Source organism: Carica papaya, chromosome 2 (assembly GCF_054855325.1).
Source record: "Carica papaya isolate Zhongbai chromosome 2, ASM5485532v1, whole genome shotgun sequence".
Lineage (NCBI taxonomy): Eukaryota > Viridiplantae > Streptophyta > Magnoliopsida > Brassicales > Caricaceae > Carica > Carica papaya.
Window position 1 is genome coordinate 11,947,496 of NC_142310.1, and position 26,360 is coordinate 11,973,855.

The 26,360-nt window shown below is 34.6% G+C and overlaps 1 protein-coding gene across 1 annotated transcript; it reads right to left on the reverse strand.

The window, feature by feature from the left end:
• Nucleotides 1-1,444: 1,444 nt before the first annotated feature.
• Nucleotides 1,445-25,947, reverse strand: ALPHA-ADR (alpha-adaptin). The gene is made up of 27 exons (XM_088213339.1): nucleotides 25,494-25,947; nucleotides 21,013-21,144; nucleotides 15,316-15,441; nucleotides 14,984-15,046; nucleotides 14,798-14,895; nucleotides 14,503-14,710; nucleotides 14,048-14,119; nucleotides 13,876-13,968; nucleotides 10,676-10,777; nucleotides 10,401-10,498; nucleotides 9,960-10,041; nucleotides 9,746-9,834; nucleotides 9,048-9,153; nucleotides 8,897-8,962; nucleotides 7,935-8,041; nucleotides 7,748-7,852; nucleotides 7,512-7,632; nucleotides 7,196-7,378; nucleotides 6,831-7,064; nucleotides 6,007-6,087; nucleotides 5,723-5,887; nucleotides 5,509-5,595; nucleotides 5,294-5,419; nucleotides 2,648-2,728; nucleotides 2,472-2,543; nucleotides 2,142-2,221; nucleotides 1,445-2,057 (listed from the first exon to the last, which is right to left on the reverse strand). The coding sequence occupies exons 1-27, from the start codon at nucleotides 25,623-25,625 to the stop codon at nucleotides 1,910-1,912; spliced, it is 3,057 nt and encodes a 1,018-aa protein (XP_088069465.1). The 5' UTR covers nucleotides 25,626-25,947; the 3' UTR covers nucleotides 1,445-1,909.
• Between the last annotated feature and the right edge of the window lie 413 nt (nucleotides 25,948-26,360).

The window sequence follows — 26,360 nt, forward strand, 5'->3', positions numbered from 1 at the left end:
ATTTCATTTATCTCAAAAGTTTGGAGTGTTACAGATAAAGTAGTAAACAATTTTTCATATTCAAGAATCTCTCAGTCGTTAAGGTGTCTTTATATTATAACTTGCCAAACATTTTTCTCTCTCCTAACTTTTCTAAATGAATCGCTAGTTAGAATATCTTATTATTAAGTAGTGACAAAAATTTAAGGATATTGATCTCTAAGTTGTCCATCAACCAACCACGAATCCAACCATAATTTGACTTTATCACCTTTGGCAACATTCCACTTAATGTAAGCTTAGAATTTAGCTCGGTCTGTGCCAATTTTCTTCCATAAACCTTTCCTATGTGTTCTTGACATAGCTCTTCTAAACCATCTTCTCTCATCAAGACCAAATTTCGCGATAATTACCCTTCTCCATAATATGTCTTCGTTTCTCGTAAATCTCTACAACCATTTACAATGTAAAATTACATTCATCTCCTCCAAAGATTGTAACCCCAATCCATCAAGGGTATCCTCATATGCTACTAAATGGTATTTTCTCATAGTAGCCAATAAAAATACACATTAAATACCTTCTAATTTCTTGATCACACTCGCCGGAATAGTAACATATAGTAAATGTTACTCATTGTGTTTCTTATAAGTGTAAATCTCTCTCTTTTAAAAAGTAGTGCTCACTTTCATAACCATTAGGTCTTATATCCTTATATCTTTGAAGTTAGCCCCCAAAAGAACTCCCAAATACTTCATTGGCATATTAACAACCTTACCACCCATGATCCTCAACAAACTATTTGAGTCACTATCATCACCTAATCTAACCAGTTCAAATTTAGTAAGATTAATATTAGGTCCCAAAACCGTATGGAAGACCTATAATACACACTTTACTTGAGCATAACTAACTTATCCGGGTTCGCAAAAAATAAATGAACTACCTCCTTAGTGTTATCTCCTGCACTGACTTTGATGCCTCTAAATAATTCTAATTCTTTATCTCCTATCAATATGTGATTCAAAACTTCCTTTACCATATTAAAAGATAGGAGAAAGGGTCACTCCATCTAAACTCTCTGGATGCTAGTAGGAAAGATGAATCCCATTAACCATAACTGCAAAAGACATTGAGGTGATATAAAACATTATCCAAGAATAAATTACTTATAGGTATGACTTTTATCAAAGCATGTATTAAGCATTAAGTAAAGAGATGAGTATGATATTATAAAAAAAAAAATCATTTTATTATTTTTAAATTTATAGTAACCGAGGGGTACTATACTGAGGATGGTAATAATATTGATGGCAAGTATAATACCATAAAAAAATCATTATGCTTCTGTCAAGGGTCTTTTCGGGATATGTATTTGCTCCGAAGACAATACCACGATCTCTTGTTGATTACAGTAACAGGAAGGCAGAATTATATCTGACAATAAAACAAGAACAGAATCAAATAACATAAGTGTTCTATCTCTCCTATAATTGATGTTTACTAAAGGGGACTGGCCAATCAAATACACGCTGTTACAAACTGATTCTAACTTCATGCAATATCATAATACAAATCCAGTGAAATGGGGAACATATTTATGGGTAAAAGAAAAAGGAAAAAATATATGGAGAAAACCTGTAACCCCAAGAATGGATAAAAGAGTAAACACGAAAGGGAAAGAAAAAAAAAAAAAAAAAAAACCCTCACCAAAGCACAATACAATTGTGCAGAAAGAATCTCAAAATTCCGACCAACCCTGGAAACCCACTCAGATACTGCTGATCATAATTTTCTTCTCTATTGCTCCCGCCAGCCCTTGCATCTTTAATTCCTATACCTCTTAGCCTGACGTACTAATGGGTGGGCCGGCTGTAAAAATCAGGTCTACAAGTGTACAATGAACCTTCACATCTCTCACTTCCATTTGTCATAGCAAACCTGCCAGCATTGCCCCAGGATCATTCGCTGCTGCTGGGCTAGGCGGTTGGACTACTGGAGGTCCTGCTGGTGCAGGTGCTGGGACACGGGTAGCCATTGGGATTGTAATCAATTGCTCCTTAATGAAGTCCTTCAACCTGTGGAGTAAATGTCAGAAATATGCGCTAAATTTTGAAACTGAAAGCTACTTGAATGACAAATCTGTTAATTGAGGTACATACTCAAATGTCAGTGTAGGATCCCCTGAGGCAATAGTCATTCGCAGCTGGGTTCTGTCTGCAGGATCAGTCTCAATTCTAATCTGAATGTCACAGAAAAAAGTGTCAAAGTTGTAATTTCCCTCATCTTTAATTGCAATACTACATCTTAGACAACTTCAAATATTCGCACGATCAGTATATCGGCCTACCTATTTTAATGAATAAGATAGGGATAAGACTTGAGTCATGCGTTGTATATTCTAACATAATCAAACATCAAAATGATGTACGATGGGAATTAAATCGATTGCAATAACTCAATAAATGAGTTTAAACAGATTTACTTCTTACCAAACACAGCATGGCCCGTGTGCTCTCAGAATAAAAGGTTGTGCTTGCAACTAGATTATTAGGGTTTGGGTCCTAAATAGAAAAGAAGAAATAAGTACATTGATAAGCAGCATGAATTTACTAAATTAATTATAAAAAAAAAAAACAGAAAGGTGCAAGGAATAAAAATCACTTACAAGCCCGGGACAAACCATCACGCGAAGACTGTTAAACAGATTTGCCATTTCTTGAAGAGGAAGTGGTCTTACACCTCTAACCTGCATGAATCAGCAAAAAATACTATGTTAATCAGATCCAAGTCGCCCTCACATAGAGAAGAAGCAAGAAATCCTATTCACGAAAAGAAAACAACTGTTAACTTGTTAAAGATTTTTCTGTTCATTGGCTATGTGCTTGGAAATTTTTTTCTGTTCAATCCAGCACAAGGGTATGCTTGGAACTTAAAGTGGATGAGAAAAATAACTAAATGAGAAGGAGAAAAACTGATGAGAAAGGATACAATTTCCCTTTTTTCTTTTTTCTTTTTCTTTTGTTTCAATGCTAAAAAAAAAGAAAAGAAATAGGACGAAAATTATTTACCGATGTTTGTTATTCAATGAAAAATGACGGAGAATACCTAATTTTATCATTTTTTTATCTTTTTTTTGCTTTTATAGATACTGAATATTGCCAAGAAAAACCGTCTTAGTACCTCAGAATCCAGATATGTACTTGAATATTCAAAATTCCCAAAACCACACCAGAACATCCTAAAATGGTCAGCAACATACTTAGATACCAGGGATGCCCAGAACTGTGCTTGTTACATAGAACATCCAGAAAATGTGCCTAAGTTCCTGGAATTCCTAGACACAACCTGTGGTCACCAAGAATATCCCTAGAGATGCACCCAGGTGGGTGGAATGGCTAGAAAAGCATCTGGATTCTCAAAAAGCCCTAGAACCCCCTGGATACTTGAAATGGTGAGAAGCATCCCCACATACCAGAAAGCCTACCTCAACTATTCAGAATGAAGATGCTATAACCATTTTTTTTTTTTTGCGAGAATCCAGCTTAAAACTAGTTCTGAGTAAAGGCTGGATTTTGGGTAACCACTGAATAACTTAAATCACTTAAACCATACAGCCCCAAGTTAAGAAAGCTTGTAAGACCAGCTTTATTTGGCTTTTGGCGTGCTTTGAGTTGTGTTGGTCATTTCTTCAACAAGAACATCCTAACATGTTTCAAACAGTTTCTTTTTAACTTGAATTTTATTTTTGTTATTTTACTAACTTTTCAGATTTGACCACTACTTTTACCTAACCTTTTAACAACTTTGAAAATTGAAGTAATTAAAATGTTAAATTTACCAAGCACTAACTGAGCTTAAAACTGCATGATATTAAAGCTCTTAAAACTCCTTAACCTTAAAATTCGTTTGGAAAAAAGAAAAAGCAATCCAAACAGGCCCTACATCAAGGACATATAAGCAAAAGATCTAACCAATCCCATTGAACTTGGATAAGTAACACAACCCAAGTCTATAGAAAGAAACATTGATTCTCGTTTTTCTTTTTCCTTTTTTTTTCTTTCTACTGAAAATACTTCTGGAATACAATCTATGTTGCTTGGACTAAGGTAGAAGTTGCAAATATGGGTATAGATCTAACTGTCTTACTCAATAACATTTTAGACAAAGATACCAGACCTTGATTAATAGGAGTCCACATATTGGAGATAGGTACTTGGATTAGCTTGATATGAAATCAAATAAAACTAACATACAACTTTAGGAAACTATGATGGTTTTATGTACATAACAAAACACATTCTTCAACACAAAAAGATAGCACTCACATTTGTAGTAAATGAAAAAAAAATAATGATAATAATTAGTAATACATAACTAATTAATTATTCATTATACAAAAATTTATAAGTCAGACATTCAAGAATATGTATTCTCTTTCAAACTTCAACCATAAGAGCTTTCATCATCAACTTCATACTATCATATATAATAACTTCTAGTTCAAATCTTCAAGTGTTTGACGTGCACATTGTTGGACAAAATCCCATGCCCCACCAATATTGTTTCATGTCGAAGACAGGCATGGTACTAAAATTAAAGAGTCCAAGCAACATGGAATACGAGCAACTCAGATAACGTATTCTCTCAGTTGAACAGTGATTGCCTCAATGAAATTTAAACTAGAAACTGATGACAAAGCCATATTACAATGACAAGAGATGAGTATGCAAAAGATAACCAATTTCTCTTTTCACGATAAATTTGGTATTCCTGCTGAAAAAATTTAAACTAGAAGTTATTGATGATGATGAAGCCACATCAAAAGGAAAAGTCACTAGAAGGGAAAGAAAGTGATTTGCCCTAGTCAGAATACAATGCTATAATTGGGTAATCTCCAATCAACTAAGTTTTGATATAATTAGTCACTCAATCAAAATCAATCATCTATCAAAGAATCCAAATAGAGAAACTTTAACCCCTCGTTATTTAGCCATTTCCATTTGGCTTGTCCTTATATGCCAAGCTTGTTAGACCCCTCATGTGTGACAGGGCATATTAGCACATAAACGATAAAATTAATCTATCTTAACAGTTTAAACTTTTAAAATAATTTCTCACTCAACTAATTATTAACTCCACCTTCATTCCTTTTGTTCTTTCAGTGTGTGCATAAGTTCATAAAATAAGTTGTCACTCAACTAATTATTTGACTCTTGCCTTCATTTTTTTGGTTCTTTCACGGTGTGCATGTTTGCAGACGCACTGGGCAAAACAACTGATTTTTATGCAAACAGAGGCAAAAGAAACATACCACTTCTTGAAGCTTCAAAGGCGGTCCTGAAAGTGATCTCCACTGAGGAAAAAACTCCTCAGCAGAAACTGATATTGGCTGAAGAAACTTATTCAAAACAGCTGGAAGGCGAAGCTTAACATTAACCTAGCAAAAAATAATGATTACAGCAGTTAGAAATACTAGACCCTCATAGATTGCTAGTGGATAAAAAATCGGATTTTAACTATAAGTACCATATTGGTACCAAACTTGTAGGAGAAGTCTAGAACCGCTACATCCCTGCTAGGGCGGAGATTCACAACTTCAAGCGGGCATTGCACCTACAAAAGCATGGATATTAATAAAAGGAACCAATAAACAATGTGCATGTAAGTGTGTGCATGCATCGATGGATGGGTGGGTGCCTGGGTGGATAAGGAACAGGGAGTCCTAAAAGAATGTTCTAACCTGTGCCCGAGGGGGAATTGTTTCAGGTACCAAAGAGAGCTCCATCTTTAAATGGGCAGGAGGCAATATTAGAGCCTGTACTGACACTAGAGGAGAGGTATTCTTGTTTCCCAAGAAAAGAACAAGCCGACCATGGTGGCCTCGCCATTCCGCTTTTATGCCAACCTGAGATACAATGAACAAGGTAATCACAAAAGGGACTCATATGGAAGCTTCCTTCAAAAGCTGCAATTCTAACTAGAGAAGGCAAAGACGGGGTAAATAATGAGAGAAGAAGAGATTACCTGAATGTATGGATCTTCATACATAACACCGCTATCCTTCAAGCATAAAGCATGAAACCTCTCAGCAATATTTCCTATTGGCTGTACATGTAAATAGTGAAAGCCATGTTAAAGGTGAGTCAATAATACATTCCACAATCAGTAACAAGTGATGACTTTAGATGTTTGATGAAGGGGATAAGCCATCTTTTACATTACACTTTCAGTGCATACTAATGTGAGGAAGAAATTGATAAATTTTATGAAAGAATCATAAACCACAGAAACTCATTTTTCTGAACCCCCCACATAGATGTGATGTGAAATTGAGTGGAAAAGACCATGTCTAAAACAATAAAAATAACAAAATCATAGAAAAGACAACAAGAATTCCTTTATTTTATTCACAAGCCCGCCCCCCCACAACCCCCCACCCCCAAAAAAAAAAACACAGTGAACGTACATTTCAATATTTCGTAGAAAATAATTATTTTGAACTTTGGAAACATAAGCAAACTTACAAGAAACCTCTTTGTGAAAATAAGACGACAGAGAAAAGGATAGAAAAGGCCCCATCTTAAATAATAACCAATAACCCTATGTCTAATACAAAAGCCCTCACTGCTACCCAGCTGCACTTCGCAGTGAAAAATAGTCAAGAGCTACGCAATCATGGGCAGCCTCCATCTAACAAGGTAGGTTCGGTTTGTCTCATTATCTTTTCCACGATGATAACGGCCAAAAGCATGCACAAGTTTAGATAAAGTTGAAGGAAAACCGTCTCGAGACCTACTGACAACTTCAAAAGATGACATGCAGTAGAGAGAGATATCAGAAAATAATACCTGTACACTGCTAGTTTGCTCTCCAACAGGTACAATGGCTGTCCCATCCACAACAACGGGAGAACCTTCCAAGCCAGATATCACATTTTGCTCGGATTTGGGGGCAGCTTCAGGGGGGCCTTCAATAGCCAAGGGGCCCAACAGATCACCAAGGAGATCTGCTGGTGGTTGAGGATCTACTTTGGTCAAGGTTCCATTGGGCTGTAAATGAGCTTGGTCAGCAGAACTATTATCCTGTCAAGAATGCAAAATTGCACATGATTTTCCAATTATAAATAAAAATGCAGAACATTTATACCAAAAGGGAAACACAGGAGGAAAATTGGAGAACCACAAATTCTAGGTTCCACAGAATAAGAACTTACCGTGCCACTGTTCATGCTGGGCACTTTTACGATACTAAGCTGGTTAACTGGTAGCGCTCCATTTGCAGGGCGTTGGTCAGTTACAACCAAAGCATTTGAACTTTGCTGTTGGGCCCTCAACCTGATAGCACTCTGGTCTGCAGTATCAACTTCAGTATCTTCTGCCTTTTTAATCAATGCAGACTGTAAATTAAGAAAGATGTATATTATTACTTCCAACATACTTTTAAGCAAGCCATCAAAATCATAGTTGATGAACAGATTGGTGCCACTATATGGCTGCTCTTAAAAAAAGTTGTGAAACAGATAGACATGCCTGACGCTCAGGGAATTTGGGCATTTCAGCCAATATATCCATTAGAGCAGCACCTTTTCTACTCAATGCAAAATATTCAACAGCTCTTTGCTGAATCTCTGCATCAATGCAACTCTCATATCTGAAAGAAAGAATAACAAGCACTTAACAAAATCAGATGATTCAGCAGTAAATGAATCTATAAAGACCACGATGATGTAAACAATGGATAGGTTTTAAATTAGGGGGGATCTCACTTGTTAAATATTGCCCAGATCAGATTCTGTAGTTCTGGATCTGGGGGTTGAGAGTGCATTAAGATCTTAGCATAAGTTGAAAGAAGAATAGGAATGGTTGATGTCCTGCAAATGAATTCTGGATAAGATACACCAAAATCAATGCTGGGAATATTTTAAGAACGGGCGCAATGGTAAGTTATCTTACGATACAGTAGGAAGTTTTTCATGTATGATGTTAAAGATTTCCTTAGGACTACAGCCAGGCCGTCTTGCTAGAAGGTGGCTATACTCTCCAAGGATGTAAGCACTGACCTGTTACCATATATCATAACTATATTAGAGTTATAATTCTTATGCAAATACTATATTAAGTAACAAATTATTATGAATTAAGTAAATAATTAGACATCATCAACACAATTGGCACAAGAAAAACAGATAAAAAGGCATTTGATAACATCTTTGGTACTTTCTTATCACAAAGCAGAGTCAATAATATGCCAAATCTCCACTAATATGAGAAATGCAAGTGTTTTATTTCAAAAAAAAAGAGAGAAATGCAAGTGTACAATGTCCCTAATATAAAACCATAAAGTTCATGTCTGGAAGACAATCAAGTACAGTAAGTATCAGAACAAACTCTCCACAGTTTGGCTGCAAAATTAAATGTTAAATCTAACAGTCACCCTATGAAAGGTTGCAACCTTGATGCAAATTTACATGTGTTCTTCACCACACTGTTGCGTTGATGTCAAAGTAGAAAAAGATATGTTTTCTGATTGTTGCATTAAGTTGCTCATATTTTTAATTCAATCAATTTAGTCAACAGTTTTACAAGACAAATAAAATAATACCGTAAGATGACAAAATTAATTAACGACATTGCCTTTGCTCAGAAGTACTTCGTAAATTTTTAACCGTTATTGCTTCTAAATGCACAATAAAGTCACTGATTTTTCTCTTGTAGCCCTTATGAAGCCATTAGACACATCCTATAATTGATGGGGTGAATTCATGTAATGAAAAATACAATGAACAACTTGATACAATGATAAAGAAATAAGGAGTTTTTATGATACTATCTGAAAAAGTTTTCCACATCCAGATACACAATAGCTTTTCAAATGCAGCTAGATCTTGCATGGTGAGAAAATTGCATATGCGCACCTTGACCATTGTCTCATGTATGGCAGGCTTGTCCATATATTCTCTTGCTTTTGCTGCTGCATAAGGCTGATCAACAACATAAAGTTTCAGAAAGAAGAATAAAGTACATTAGTAACAAGGTGTAAAAAGGCTCTAACGAGCATTTGATCACCTGTAGGTCATCATTGTTCATGACAAACTGTACTACTCGAAACCATATGTCATCACTAACAAAATCTCCTGCCTTGTCAATCAACTGAAGGATAACATCTACATACCTGAAAAATATTGAAAAGGTTCCAACATTAAAATGCAAAGGACGACATATGGTTGACATTTCGATGCCCAACAAAATACAAAACATTTAAAAATGTTATATGCATAGGATTAGTAACCTACAACATTTAACATGATTTTGACAATATAGAGGCAAGTACTTAAAAAGGAAGGAAAATTAAACCCCATAAAGGCTTTTCTCTTCCTGAATCTCAATAAATAACATGAGTGCATAAGGGCCCTCTATCGAATTACTGGCTCATCCAATCCATCCATGCAAGATAATTAAGTAGTGACATTGTAAGAAGAGAAAAGCCCATCTCATTGTAACTGCAACAAACAGCTAAATAATCAAAACTGACACATCAATCTTCTCTCAACCTCCCATAAATATGACTCAAACAATGGAAGCTATGTTTTCATATTTTTCTTATTAGAAAAGAACAACGAAAGCTTCAAGAAATCGGTTAAAAATAAATATATATTTGAAAAAAATTCGATTGCTACTTCTGATTTTCTTTTAGCTTATGCATGAATCATTTTGCTGAATTGTCCCTGAATTCTCCAATTCTTGCATTCGGAAATTGTTCTTACCATGAAAGATCAGGAGCAAACTTCTCTGCAAGAATTGCAGCTTTTAGTGAGAGTTCCTCCCGCATTGCAAAGTCGGCAGTACTAAGATACTGAAACATATGAAATTTAGTGGCATGCTACTTATCTTCAAACCTTTCAGTGTACTAATACAGAACTAAAATAAAATTTGATCACTAAGCAAAGATTGGTAACGGGTATTCACGACATTTTATACCTGCAATATTTCTTCAACTATGTCCTTAGCGTTTGAAACATCACACATACCATAAAGCAAGTCAAGGGCACGCCTTCTAATGCTGTGGGGAACACATTGATGTTAGAAAAAGAGACTCAACCTTAAGAAAATGTTACTTGAGCGACAAAACTGCAAAAATCAAATCCTTAAAAAGCACTAAACAATATCAAGTGAAAGTTAGGAGAATAGGTTTTGTATCATTTGATTACATGTCCCAGAAAAATAACCATTATAATCACTGAGATTACTTAGATCATCGGCCATTTCCAAGAGAGAAGCATGTCAACATAATCTCATTTGAGAAAGAAGAAAAGAGGTATTCACGTATGCACAATTTAAGAGCATCAAGACATCTAACATTTTCCGCAAGAAACTAGAAACTAGAAAAGTAGGATGGAGATTTTGATGCCAAAATGTAACCTGATATCAGGATCCTTCAGTGACGTGATGATCTGAGCCTGATGTCTTTTAATAATATCTTGAACATCTGTTACCATCAACATTCGAGTCATATTCTCCTGCACCCATGCATTAGCTATATAACATCAAAATTGCTGAAATGGAAAGCAACCAGATATGCACTGTTTAAGTTCAAGAAAAAAGAAGCCCAAGTTTGAACTTCTTTGGCCAAAGGTTCCTCAAGAAGATCAAGTAGAAAATTCAAAAAGATAAAATGTTCTGTTTCAAAAACTTACCAAGCCAAGATATCTAATATTTGGTTCCCTCACTGCAATAAACTTTCCTAGAAGGGCAACACACTGAGACATCATCTCCTTTTCAGCATCAAGATGCATGACCTAAAAAGGATAATCAATGACAAATAAGGTTATAACAAAGCACGTAGAAGCTCAGCCATATCTAAGCTTAATATGCCAACATAGATTATAGCAACAGCCAACTGACTTTCCAGAGGCATCCACAATGAAGAGATTTTTTTTTTTGTCCAAGCATGATGTGTCATAGTCCACATGCACGTGAAACTAGAATGAAGCATCATCATTCACAAAAACTCCTGCTTACAACAGATACTGCCTTTTATCTTTTTGATATTTTTGAGAAGCATAATGCTCACATGAATATGATCATTACCGTTGCCCATTTTACATAAGTATTCTAACATTTATTTCTGAAACATAATGCTTAATTGTTTCCCCCATGCATTTCATGTAACTCTTGAGTAAATAGTATTACTTTGAAAAATTGGATGATATTGAGGGAAGAAAAAGATTCATGTTTACAAGAAACATGTTTGAGATCTAGAATTGATTCAGTTCTACATCTGCGTAAGACAATAAATGGACACAAGTAACCCTAGATATATTTAGAGATTTAGCCTTGTCTTAGATTATTCTTTTGTCAGAACCAAGTCAAGTGTTACCAGGGGAGTTGGATTGATTTGCTTACCCTAACTGATCTGAGATTAACACAGTGGTTTATCTGTCCCGTCTCGAAAGATTTAAAACCTATTTGGCTAACAGATTCAAAATGGGGATGCAATGTAATGTTATCTATTAGACACTCTTATTGCCATGTTTGGTTCCCTGAATTGCAATTCCAATAGAATTGTGATTACAGCAACTGTTGTAATTGTTATTCAAGCATAGGGGTCATAAATAATGACTACAGCCACCTCAAAATTATCACTTTCTTATTTTGAGTCAATTATACCTTCAATTTACACTATTCTATATCTAATATACCCTAACTTCAACAAATAAATTAAAATTAAAATCTTATTAAAGATACACTTCTCCTCTTCTCTTTTATGTCTCTGGCTTTTATTTTCTTCCATAAAAACTCTCTTCCACAATTTCCAGTTCTACACCTCAAATAACTCTGCTTAGAGAGAAGATGCAAGGTTCTTGTTTGGAATTGACAAATTCTTATGTATTTAAACTATTTCTTAAGTTATGTGGGGAACAAATTCATATTACCTAGATTGTTTCAAAATTTATACAAAGTTAATTAACTTTTATCTGGTATTAGAGAAATATTTGATAATTAGTTTTTATGCAATCTCAATCAATAATCTAATTGTGAAAGTGTAACAAAATCTATTTTTATCCGAAAAACAATAAAAGGGTATTCTAGTCATTTAAAACTAATTAAGATTTATTCCATCCACATTTACAACCAAATCAAATATAGCAAATAAGGTTGTAATAAGTTATTCCCAGTTGCAAACTAAACAATATAATATAATCGCAATGTCATTACAACCTTATTCATTATCATGAAATAACTATTATATTACAATATTGTTCAATCTAACAGCCCAAACAAACTGTTAATCGCATGACCCACATGAACAGACACATTCAAACAAGCATATGCATGCACATAGAATACAACTTTACAACTTTTTTTTTTTAGTAAAATAATTGAATTGGATAATGACTATCCTAAAAGACTAACCAGTAGCAAATGCTCCAACTTTATTATTTACAAACTCTATCCTCACATACAGGCAGGATACCAAGATCAGCACAAAAATGCAAATCAACCCAGGTCCAAAACATACAGAGTAAAGGACTTTGCAAAAAGACCCAGTGTCAGCAAAAAACCGGTGAATAATAATAAGCATAATTCTCAAAGTTTGACCTCAAAGCCTCTCCTCTAACAATATGAAATAATTGAGTTGAATTAGTCAACCTAAAAGCGTAACTTTAAAAAAAAAAGTTCACTCTATTATTTTATATATTATTAACGCTTCAACTAAAATTTTAATATAATTATAAGGTAAAAACTTATTTAGGAATATTTTTTTAAAAATAAAAGTAAGAATTATATTAACAGACACCAAAGGGGAGTCAACCTGTATACAAATTATTTACAAACCTAGGAATATATAGTTTTTTCAATGGAATGCACCTGGAATAGAATAACTATTTAAAAGAAATAAAATGTTACAATCGAATTGCATTAATATTAAGATGCCTGGTTCGTAATTACTAATGCTTCATTATAATGTCATTACTATATTTAGTTCGATAGAACTAAAAGTTACAATAAAACTATAACAAACTGAAAATGACTATTATGCCTCTCATTATTATATTTGTTTAAACATATAACTAATAAATTTATATAATTTATTAGTACATAAACTTCAATTTTATATAATTGTTTTAATTATTAAAATTATAAAGTATCATATAAAACAAACTGATATTTATGAATTGTAATGTTGATGAGGTATCATTGTCCTAAAGCCTGCAGGTAAAATGACCGGATCAGATCCTAAATTGGCCATCTTCTGATTCATGATCCCAACTTATGAATCAAGACTAGAGCTTCTTCTGAAATTGCAATTCTAAGTACTCCTAACTCAACCTACCAAACGATATAATAAGATCTTTTCCTATAATCATTATATTCTCAGGATAATCATACCCTTTTACAGGAAACTTAAGATGCTGTTAACAGATGACAGTTTAATCATATCATGTTACATAATTCTTTTAGTTAACATTGTATTAAATTTTCTTTTCAAATAACCATTGTATCAAATTATTTATTTGTATAAAACTAGTTATTTCAATCCAACATAATCCATTTCTTTTTTTTTTTTGAAAGACCAACATGATCCACTTCACTCATCTAAAAGTTGAGGGACACAGGTCATTTCATATTAACTCTTGTGTTTTAGTATCATCTTTTGGTTCTGGGTTTTGACTTCTGACATGATTAACAAAATGGGCTGTGCTTTATTTCATTTATTCTTGTTGTTTTTGGATGAAAAATCACAAAATACCCATCACTTGACTCAACTTACCTATACGCACAAATTGACACCATTTGTCTGTACATGCATCTCTGCATGAGAGAGAGAGAGGGGGGAGGGGAGAGTAGAGACTTTCACATAGTTAAAAGCTTATATGGGCAGCAGACTTACAAGAGCAAGAGCTTCAAAGAGAACAGCATGTGATGCATTGTTCTTATTTACATTTTTCACAACATCAGTTCCCATTAATATTCGCTGCAATACCTGAAGTCACCAATTCAATATATCATTAAAAACAGATATCTATAAAGTTTATAGGCAAGTCTTTCAGAAAGAGAGGAACCTCAAACAACGATCTTCTGGTGTTTGGATCTTCAATTGTTGGGAAATACTGAAGCGCCCTCATTGTTTTAACCTGTGATTACGAAATAATTATCAGCATCAAAAGGAATTAAAATGCATATTAATTGCTTAAAGAAAAAATTAATTCTTTCCAAGAGATCTTTTGAAAAAACATTTCTTTCCAAAAAGGATCAAAACCTAATATTAAACATAAACTAAACCTCAATCTGTAGGTATTAATCCCTACGGCTATGCTTGGGAAAGTGAATCCTACAAAATTTATGCATTCGCTATCACATTCTAAAAATAAAAATGTGGATCTGCAGATGCAATTACACTTCCCTGTGGAACACCACCATAGTAATTATACAAGGAAAAAGAAGAAAGAAGGAATCCTAAAACATAAAGACTACAGAGGACGTTTCAAAAAGAGAACCAAGGTACGGGTACACAGACCTGAAGCCACGGAGATGGAATACCATAGTAAGTATATTCTTGTGGAACATCTTGGTTTCTAGCAAGGCGTTCCAATATTTTGACACATTTTGGAAGACAGCTCCAATATGCCTCGTGGTTATTTGATACCAAAGCAACAAGAAGGCTCATAGAAGATGTCAAAACACCAAGATCACGCTCATCCAAAAGCTGAGCCATTCGGTCCGCCCTAAGATACATGATAACAATTTTAAAATCAGAGATGTGTCACTGTTACAAATTGCTAGGTGTTTCGAGAATATTTGTAAACCCATACCAGCCATCTACATTGACAACATCAGGATTTTTCCTATACAGTCGCAGCAGACATAGTGCAGCCTTTTTTCGGACAAGTGGTCTGCAACTACTTGATATCTAAAACAAAAGGACAGGTTAGTATTAGTTTTACCAATCTTTTCCTACTAATGCACATTAAACATTACAACTATCTAGTGTTCCTCACAAGTAGTTTTTGAACATCAGGCGCCAGAGATTCGGCAAATTCTCTCCCACCAATATTCCCAACCTATGAGAGAACACATGAAATTTTGTAGCTCAGAACCCAAGCATAAGGAAAGGAACCGAAGCAGGAAATATTAATTCACTACGGAATGATATTGCAGGGCAAAAAAATCATCAGCACAGCATGAGCTTCAAAAGAAAATTTTTAATAGAACCAAACAGAGTTTAAAAAGAGCATTTTGCAAAAATCCACAACAAGGAAAACACAAACATGGTTTTCGGACGCAGAAAAAGAATTATTTTTCATCTACCACAATTACATATATAACATACCATAGTCAATGCCAGGCACTGGAAAGTTTCATTTCGACCAATGATGTCATTGCGGACTGTGTTTATTGCTAGTCTTAGAAAATCATGGTTTTCATTGAGCAAACAAGCTGTGACAATGTAGCCAACCTGCAGACAGTGGTGCAAAATAGAAAAATATTAAGCAATATTAATTTAGGAAATAGAGAACTTTAACACAATAGTCAAAGAACAATTAACAAAGAACCAAATAAAGATCTCAGATCCCAATAGTAACTGAATATCTTAATAGCATTCATATAAAATTGTATAAAATTGTAAAAGCCTGAATAACAACTAAGTTAGTGTATCCTATTTATGGACCCCAAGCATATATGTCTAAATAACAGCTAAGCTAGGTACCTTCTTTATAGATACTGAACATAACTAAAGATATGTCTACCAAAGAAATGAGCTAATTAATTGAATAACCTCTAATAGAATGTAACTAAATAAGAAAGAATAAACTCACACCGATCTTAAGCCTATATTTAACAATTCCTAAATAAGCTAAAATAGCTTTAACAATACTTAGAAGTTATAATTACATAGATATCTCTTAATATAAATCTCTCAATATTAGAATTTGTCCAATTTAAGATTCTCTTATTCTGCATCATTCACTCCAGTTACTGAAAACTTGACATCAAATTCTGAAATGTCAAAGCAGAAAAAATGTGAAAACTTCAACATGTTTTCCAAAGAATTGAAGCCTGAGAAACATGAGATCCGTTTGATGAAACAAGAATATCATTAGCAGCCAAAAAAATTTGGTGTCGTCTCTTTGACTAGGGCCTCTTTCGCCTTCATGAAACTCAAATTACAATTGGAGGAGAACTCTTGGAGACAAAAATCGAGACCCATATAGATTAATGAGGGAGATAGAAACACGAAATTCTTCCACTGCATGGCAAATCCCAAGAAGAGGATCAATTATGTGGAGGAGATCGAGATAAATAGCTGGATAGCGAAGGGTAATGAGCAGCTGAAGCAAGGAGCCGTGGATTTCTTTTGCAAGTTATATTATGAGGAGCTCAGTCGGGGTCAAAGTCAAATGGTTTGACCTTCACATCCTCAGATGACAAAGCCAAGAATCACTTGAAAGAGAGTCCACTAAGGAGGAGATTCTTAAGGCACTCATGCAGCATAGAAGGATAAAACCCCTGGTCCCGATAGGTTTAACACGGGTTTCATATAACAATTTTGGTATGTAATGAAGGAAGACATTATTGGGCTTTTTAAGAAATTTCATGAATCGGAGTCCTTTGTTAAATCTTAAGCTCCTCTTTCTTGGTTCTCATTACAAAAATGGAGAGAGCAACTAACATTAAGGATTTCAAACTTATCAGTTTACTTGGGAGTGTTTATAAGCTCGTAGCAAAAGTGCTACCTAGAAGGATGGCTAAGGTAATGGATAGGGTAGCAGGCAAGTGTCAACATGCTTTTGTGGAATGAAAACAGATAATAGATGCGGCTCTTGTAACTAATAAGGTTGGATGATCTTTTATACAGGAATAGGAACGGTGTCTTACACAATTGGATATAGAGAAAATCTATGATTATGTAAATAGGAGCTTTCTTGATTACATACTAAGGAGATTAGGTTTTGGAGACAAATGATGCAAGTGAATCAACTATGTATTTCTACTACTTTTGCGATTATGGTGAATGAGAGTCCATCTTCATTTTTCAAAACTTCTAGAGGCCTAAGACAAGGTGATCCCTTGTCTCTTCTTTTATTGATAGCTGTCATAGAAGGCCTTAACAAAATGTTGCTAAGAGTGAGAGAGTTGGAACTGTTTACAGGTTCAAATGTGAGTAAGGGAGAGCATATGGAGGAATAAAAGAGGTTGTTGAGGAATAGAAACAAACCATTTCTTGAGTAGCTTGGAATGAGAGGAATAAAAGATATCTTGAGGAGTCAGATGATGACGATGATTTTAATAGGATTAGAAATAAATGGTTTCATACTCCTTTTTTTTTTTGGGTTATCCTCTATTCAATTGGGGATTTAGGGGATCTTGTTGACTGGCAGATATTTAAACACTTTGTACATGGATTGACACCATCTTGGTGCTTGTTAATTAATGATACAAATTATACTTTTTATTAAAACAAAAAAGCATATAGAGGAGGTAATTTACCTATTTTTTGTTAATGATATTTTTTTTTAAATATAAAGTGCAAGGAATATATTGATATTGGCACCCAAAGAGTGCCAACCCATTAACAAAATTTTACAAATCAATGAAAGTGTCAATAAGATTTCTTAAATCCTTCATTGAATAAAGATGATAACTCAGTAACAAAAAACTAAGGATCTGAACCCATTTATTTTTAAGTAAATCAAAATCATCCACATTGTCAACCCCACTAAAAGCCCTTTTACTCCTCTCATTCCACACAACCCAAAAGATGGTAAGCAATATTAGATCCACTTGTTTCCTCTGTCCTCTCATGTCATTCTACCCATAAATTTCATCTTTCACTGATCCTGCCATCACCTAGTTCATGTATATAAGCCTATAAACCATAGTCTAGAGCTTGTATACCACAAGACATCAAAGTAGAACACAGTTACAAGTCTTGTCTGCCCTCTTACATAGATACTACATGACACTTTGGTATTTCACGAACCGGATGAGAGAGACATGCTTAATCTCATATGCATTTTGTTGAATTTCAAAGCGGTTTATGGAATCAATATTAATTTAGCCAAGTCCAAGTTGGTGAAACTGAATGATGAGAGGAATGCTTCCTATTTGGCGAGAGTCATGGGTTTAAAAGTGTAGAGTTGTTGATAAAATACTCGGGGTTACTGTCGGGTGCGAAATATAAAGACCAAATGACTTGGGATCCTGTGATGGTGAGGTTTGAGAGAAGATTGATAGAATGGAAGAGAAACCTCCTATGTAAAGAGATGAGACTTGAGCTTATAAAAAGTACAATGACCAATATTCACGCTTATAAAAAGTACAATGACCAATATTCCCATCTATACATGGCCCTTCAAGAGAAGTCAAGAGACCAAAATCAATTCAATGTAGATTCCTATAATGCAACTCGGTGGATAAAAAAAAGTATCATCTAGGCATGAGAAGATGTTAAAAATTCTATGTATCTCGAGGTTTGGGCTTGAGATCTTTAGTGGAGGTAAATTTGGCCTCACAAGGGAAGTGGCTCTGGAGATTCATGAATTAAAATGGTAGCCTTTGATGGAGGGTGATTGAGGCAAAGTTTGTGACTACTAATTAGAGGGTGGTACACCAGATTATGTTAGACCGCAAAGGAAAAAATGTTAAAAAAAATATGCACGGGCAAGAACAAATTCTAGGATTGTATCAAGTAGAGGGTTAGCATGGGGGACAAAGTTAGTTTCTAGTATGGTTCTTGGTTAAGAGGAGGATCACCCAAAGAACTGTTTTTCCATATCTACAATATCGCACGACACAAGACTATCTCAGTATACGAGTCACATAAAGACAATGGGGAAAAAAAAGAGTGGCAAGTGGAAGTTATGGAAAACCTCAACTACTGAGAAGTTAATGATTATGAAACTCTCCTCCATACACTTTATCGCTACAATCAACGACCGACCTATTCGGAGACATAATGTTAGATGGTCTTCTTGGTCAAGTCCTATAATTATTTGAGTAAAATGAGGCCACAAACACTAGTTTTCCTTATTGACAAATATGGAAGGTTAATACTCCATCCTGAGTTGCTTTCTTTATGTTAAAAGTAAGTCATGGGTGTATCCTTTTTCTTTTTCGAAATAAAGTTATGGTGTATCCTTATTATTGTCAAACTGATTAGGAGAGGGAAAATATTGGGAATAGATGTTTCTTATGGAAGAGAAAGGCAGAGGCCTATAATTATATTCTCCTTTGGTGCCCGTTTGTGTATAAATTGTGAATCTTGGTTTACGGGTTACTGAATATTAGTTTGGTGATGGCTAGTTCAGTGAAGGAAAAGGTTTGACCTAGGAAAATTATTAGTAGAGTGAAGAAACATGTGAGTCACATTCCCCTTACTATCTTTTGGGTAGTGTGAAAGAGAGGAATATGAGAGCTTTTGAGGGGGTTGGAAGACGACTTTGATAGGGTTAGAAATAAATCATTCTAAACCTGGGTTTTTTTTATTATGGGTCACCCTCGTACACAATGAAAGATTTTGAGAACCTTATTGATGTTTTTGTTGACATGTAAATATCTTTTGTAAATGAGTTGACAACTCCTTGGTGCTTGTGAATGAATGAATCACACTATATTTTTAATCTCATAAGTTTGTAATAACTTGGTTTGTGTGCTTCCTTCATGCAATATAATCTTGGTTGTATAGAGTTCAAGTGGCTACTAGGTTCTGGCAATGGGCATATGAGGTTTGAGTGAGAAAACTAATGGTGCCATGATAAATCAAAGTTAAGCCATGATACCAACTAATATAGGCCAAAAAGACTTGGAACAGAATACTTTAGAAAAAACTTACCAACCAACCAAGTCAGTGTCTCAAATTTCAATAATCAATAAAAATCTAAATAATGGATGTATAACACTCATAAGAGTCTAAATGAGAACTAAGCTATGGTGCCCTAATTATAAACACCAAGCATAATCAAAATTAAGAAACTTTTAAATACATAAGAAATAAGTTGGAGAAAAAAATAAATTGACTAATTGAAGAACCTACAATATAGAATAGCTAAATAAAATCCCAGCTAAACAGGAAACAATAAACTCATAACAACAATAGGCTTATATATATTAGTTCCTAAATAAGCTAAATACCCTTAAGAATACATAAATGTTATAATTACATAAATATCTCTTAATTCAAAACATGTCCAATTTAGAATCTTCTTGTTCTGCATCAGATATAGTTAGTTACTTCTGAAAATAAAAACAAGAGAATTATAAACATGTTTGAGCATAAATGATAGCAGTACAAATGTCTTTCAAGTACATCACACAGTCAAATTACATCTTTGTTGCAGAAAAACCTTATCTATAAAACTTATGAGCCTTCATTACATCCTACATCACATTTTAGTCTGTATCCAGAACATATTCTTTAACTATTTAAGTATTATCATGAATTCAAATATTAAACACTAATCATAGGATTCTTGGCTTCATCAAACTCATTATATCTAAGGCAGCCATATTTTCACATGATAACTAATCAAACATGAAAAGAGTTGAAACAAGAATAAATAACAAGTTCTTCAAGAAGCAAAAGGAAATGGTAAGTTATTTCAAAAAAAAAAGGAAAGGATAAGTTCATCTAAAGCCAAAATATTCAAATTCTGAACGATCATAAAGTTTTCTTAGACTTCTTGGCCCATGTAAATATGGGTTTCTGTGTGAATTTTTCTTCAGAGCTTTCCTCAAATTCTTAATATTATCAAAAGGGTTCTATGAAATACATTTGCAGTCCATGTCCATTAGTGCCCCTGTACTTCTCCTTTAATATAAAGGTAGGATAAACATACCAATGAGTACCAACTGTCCACAAAAATATCATACAAAAATATAACTCTGCTACATCTATGAAAGTATGACCATGTAGCTGAAGAACAAAATATCTCTTCCACATCTATGAGTGTGTGAACGTTTAGCCAGAGTCAAATGGCCACCCTACTAGATACATCATTTCAAATGTTAGGAAAATAGAAAACATCACCTGCTTTTCTGGATACTTTGGTGCAGATATCAGAGAAACAGCTTCCATGTGACCAAAATCTACATCATAACCTAGCATATAAATGTACAGCATTTTCCAAACATATTTCTTCTTTTCATATGGTGTTAATCCCTGTTGAGGAAAAAAAAAGATCAACACCTAACTGTATATTCATTGCAGAAAAAATCTAAGAAACGGATTGACAACCAAATTATTGTCTTCCTCAACTAGGGACAATACCAGCCAATCAGTTCAACTAAAAATCATAAAGAAAAGTACAAGGTAATAAAACGCAAAAAACTGATCAAACTATAAGCTACAGAAGGTAGTCATAATGGAAGCCAAGCAAATGCATATGTGAAATATACTTTATTCTGGTGTAAAAACCAAGCAATTTGTGTGAACTTGCAATACCTAATGATTGTTTTCCTCAAGTAGGGATAATATCACCCAATAAGTTCAACTAAAAATCATAACAAAGGAAAGTACAAAGTAATAAAAGGCAAAATTGGATCAAACTATAAGCTACAGAAGGTAGTCAGAATGGAACCCAAACAGATGCATATGTGAAATGTACTTTATTTTGGTGTAAAACCAAGCAATTTGCATGAACTTGCAATGCCTTAAAAAGCACTAAAAGTTGGGCAGGAAGGGTCATTCAGAAAAGAAAATTAGGGATTTTTTGGAGCAAAAAAAATATACTTAAAATAATAACGCGCTAAAGGAGGTGCCACCAAGTTCAAAAGCTTTACAATTGTGCTAATACAACTATTAGGCCACCAAATCCTCGTTAATGAAAGAGGATGGTCCTTAAACAAAAGATTCAAAAACTGGAACTATAAATCACTAACGTTGTTTAAGTGGAAGAAAACCCTCAAGAGCTCCTCTATTTCTCTCCTTCAAATGACCTACATGATAACCAAGGGGATAAGAGAGGTGAGTTTCCCCCTGCACTTATCACCATGGACGCCCTTCCATCCCTAGATCTCTTTAGCCACAGAGCCTGCCATCATTCACCCAAACCAAGAGCTTCCATCCTGCACACAAAAGAAGGAAGGAGAAAGGACACCTTAAAAGAAGATTATCTGGTGTCTCAACAACCTCATTCACAAGAAGCACTGATTAGCTAAAATTTTCTCCATCTTTTGAAAATTGTTAATAGTAAGAATTCCTCCTTTCACTGCCTCCCAAGCTAAGACAACCGTTCTAGGAGATGCATTAGGCTTACAAAGAGGCTTCTTCCAAGGGAAATCATTGTGAGATGAGCAAAAATGAGTAATGTGGGTGAGCGAAAATGAGTAAGGCGAATGTAGAGGGATTTCACTCTGAACGAACTGCTAGTGTCCAACTTCAAAATTGGTTAACCATTCCATCTAGATGGACACTGACGAGGTTAAGTTGACCAAGGAAAGTAACATATCTCTCAACATCCTAGCTATTTAAATTTCTTTCAATTCCAACTCCAAAATTGGTTTACCATTTCATCTCGATGGACATTGACGAGGTTAAGTTGCAGAAGGAGAGTGACATATCTATCAACATTCTATTTATGTAAATTTCTCCCAGTGGCCCAACCCTAATAGAAGAGAGAATTTCTGACTCATAGTTGCATCTTTTCTTCTAGCTAGAGAGAAATATCATGACCTGTGTCTAAGCTTTGGTCATAGGTTTGATTGAAAGCCAGTCTTGCAATAGGCACGTAGCCTGCTTGTTTAGATTATCAACCTTGACGACCATAAATCACTAACTCTGTTAAAATGGAAAAAAAACCCTTAAGAGCCCCTCCATTTCTCTCCTTTAAATGACCTACATGATAACCAAGGGGATAAGAGAGATGAGCTTTCTCCTGCACTTATCACCTTGGATGCCCTTCCATCCCTAGATCTCTTTAGCCACAGAGCCTGCCATCATTCACCCAAACCATGAGCTCACAGCCTGCACACCAAAGAAGGAAGGAGAAAGGACACCTTAAAAGAAGATTATCTGGTGTCTCAACAACCTCATTCACAGGAAGCATCATTTGGCTAAAATTTTCTCTATCTTTTGAAAATTGTTGATACTAAGAATTCCTCATTCACTACCTCCCAAGCTAAGACAACCATTCTAGGAGATGCATTAAGCTTACAAATAGGCTTCCAAGAGAAATCATTCTGAGACGAGCAAAAATGAGTAATGTGGGTGAGCGAAAATGAGTAAGGCAAATGTAGAGGGATTTCACTCTGAACGAACTGCTAGTGTCCAACTTCAAAATTGGTTAACCATTCCATCTAGATGGACATTGACGATGGTAAGTTGCAGAAGGAGCATGACATATCTATCAACATTCTAGCTATGTAAATTTCTCCCAATGGCCCAAACCCTAATAGAAGAGAGATGATCTGACTCATAGTTGCATCTTTTCTTCTAGCTAGAGAGAAATATCATGGTCCTAAGTCTAAGCTCTGGTCACAGGTTTGATTAAAAGCCAGTCTTGCAATAGGCACATAGTATGCTTGTTAGATTATCAACTTTGACAGCCTATGGCAATACTAGTTAGAAAGAATCCACTATCTCTAGAAAATAATCTAATTTTTGGAGTTAACTGTTGAATGATTTTATTCAAGAATAATATGGGTTTCATAAGGAGCGATAATAACTAACCTCGTGCATAAATGAAATACTGGGCTAAAAAGAATCCTATAAAAAATTTCACTGTACATCAATCAAGCCTATAGTCCGAATGTTACCAATCAACAGTTGAAGCTCATGTCTTTGTTGTGGAGATGATATACTAGACTTGCAATTTGATCCTCTTTCACAACCATAACAAGCACATATTGGGGAACCATTGATGTCAACCATCATCATACCATAATCATACCCTAATACCAAGGTTGACTCCCATCCTAGTCCAATCATAAAATTCATCCCACCCGGAATTATGTTTTTCCAAAGATTCAAACTATGAAAAAATCTAGACTACCTAGCTCTCCAACCCCCTTTTACTGTCTTGAACTTGGCGTTAACCATCTTCTACCAAAGGCCACCCTCAACATTCATGCATCTCCAAAGCCACTTCTTAAGCAAAGATTTGTTAAAGCAGAGTTCCAATTCCAAGTTGTACCTTAAGGTACCAATTTTAGATTGTAAAACCCTAAGACGAAGAGAAATAAAAGCTTACAAGTTCAACCTACTTACTGACTGAGATAACATATCAAGAATACTAATTTGAGTTTTGGCAGAGCTAATAATGATTATTAGAGAAACAATCCCAAAATAAATATTTCGATAATCCCCATACAAAGTGCACATCAAAATTGTCTAGTTTAGGGTCAACTCTAAAGAAAAAAAGGTTCTGCTATAACCTTGGGCATGCTAAAAAAAGCTGCCCTAGGACTGTAAATCACCCAATTAACAGAGGATGAACCATTAAGTAATCCAGCTACCGTCAACAAAAGTGCATGATGCAAGGCTAATACATATTACAATAAAGGAAAAGAAAATGGCATTTTGATATCATTTGCAAAAAATAAAATAAAATAAAACACACATGACACAGTATTTTAACTGTCACTATGACTTTTTATCAACATTCTTTATGAATTATTTGGCAGCACGATTATCAAATGTATTTTGTATTCCTTTATCAAATGTATTAGTGATGTTTGTTAGTTCAATAGGATTAAAAGTCGTGGTGTCTAACATAAAAGAAATCCATGTTGGCTCTAGAATGTCAATCTTCATGTTTCCACTACTATATGGACATGTAAAAAATAATCCAACCGTGTACCTTTTCCTTATTCTAATTTCCTTGGATATGCTTCCTACAGGAGAATAAGACTTTCTTCAACATACTCACTATTGAATAAACTGATGTAGAAAAAATAACTGTCAATCTAGCCATGCCATCAAACCAGGGATTGCCAGAAATAAATCAGTTCTAGTGAGACATTAGTACTAATTACCAAGCCATAATTTAACTCCAAATTCAAGTGCTTCTTTCCAGCTGCAGGTTCAAAAAGTTACGGAAAATATAAGCTCACTAAGAAACCAGGCATTAAAGCCTAGCAACCTAAGCTGAGAAGTGGCAAAGGAACTATTAACAATAACTTCATCATGACTTCCCAAAAATTAAAGACAATGAAGAAAAGGGACTTAGAATTAGCTAGATGCTGCGGAAATGCAAAAGCAGGAAGCAGAATTTCGTAACACTAAATGGAAAGAAGAAAAAGACATCAGTCAACTCCACGAAACCAAGTAGCCACAGAAGCTCAGCTAAGTCAACATATTAAGTATAGCCCTAATTTTATTTTATTTTCGCTTACAATTTCTTGGGACAGCCACAAATAGAAACAATTCAAGACCATTCTCATCAATTTCCTGAGTCGTTAAACCTTCAGCATTCACCAAGCACAATCACATTTGGAAGAACTAAGCCAAATTCAAGCGATGCAGATGAATAGACATTTCAAAGAAAATGGAGAGAAAAGAAAAACCCTAACCTTCTCGTTTTTGAAGCGGGTACGAACATTTCCAAGCTCCTTATCGACGCGGAGTCGCTCCTGCTCTTTGTTCTGGCAATTGCGGATGTCGCTGATGAAAACGGAGAGTCCCCTCATGCCCGTCATGGCCATTCACCTCCGTAGATCCACTTTTCCCCAATTCTCTTCACAGATCCACCTCTAGCTTTCCCTTCTTCTCCTTCTCTTTGCTTTGAAGGACCAAAAAAAGGGATCTATTGCTGACGACGAGTATCAACAGGCAACCGAATTCAAGAGACAGATCTCTCTTTCGGCCAATCCAACAAGAAAGAGAGAGAGAGAGAGAGAGAGAGAGAGGGATCAACTGTAATTTCGAACAAGAAAAGGTCCTGTAAATATTGAACGGAATTATAACTGTGATCTAGAGATAGAGAATTTATTTCCTTCTAGACAGAGACGGTGTAGACTGAAACAAAATTTTGTAATAGCCGTCGAGGACAGAGGAAGACGACTTTGATATTTACCAATTTGCCATTTTGATTTTGATTTTGATTTAATTTAATTTTTCCTTCTCGACTGTTTAATGAATTAGCTGGAATTTTCAACATATTTTCTGATTTCAATCTATCCAATACTTAAATTTTGTGTTTATTATATTAAATGCTTATAATTTTTTGAATAAATTAAATGTTTAACATTTTTGCATTGCTAGAAAATTGGAGTTGAAAATTTTTGTTGTTAAGTTAAGAATGTTTGAAAAGAAAAAATAATAAAATAAAATTTTAATATCAATATCTTCTATAACTTTAACTTTTGAAACTACTATTTATAAGAAGATACATATAATTTAGTTGTCCATAAGAGTCCAAATATGAAACTTTGTTATTT

Bases quoted from the DNA above. Each gene is read 5' to 3' on its own strand.
- ALPHA-ADR (XM_088213339.1), bottom strand. From the start codon at position 25,625: ATGGCCATGACGGGCATGAGGGGACTCTCCGTTTTCATCAGCGACATC. The intron at 10,778-13,875 runs GTAAGTCTGCTG...TATCCTTTTTAG, and splicing joins TCTTTGAAGCTCTTGCTCTT to GTCATGCATCTTGATGCTGA. The intron at 7,853-7,934 runs GTAAGATAACTT...ATTCATTTGCAG, and splicing joins GAAAAACTTCCTACTGTATC to GACATCAACCATTCCTATTC.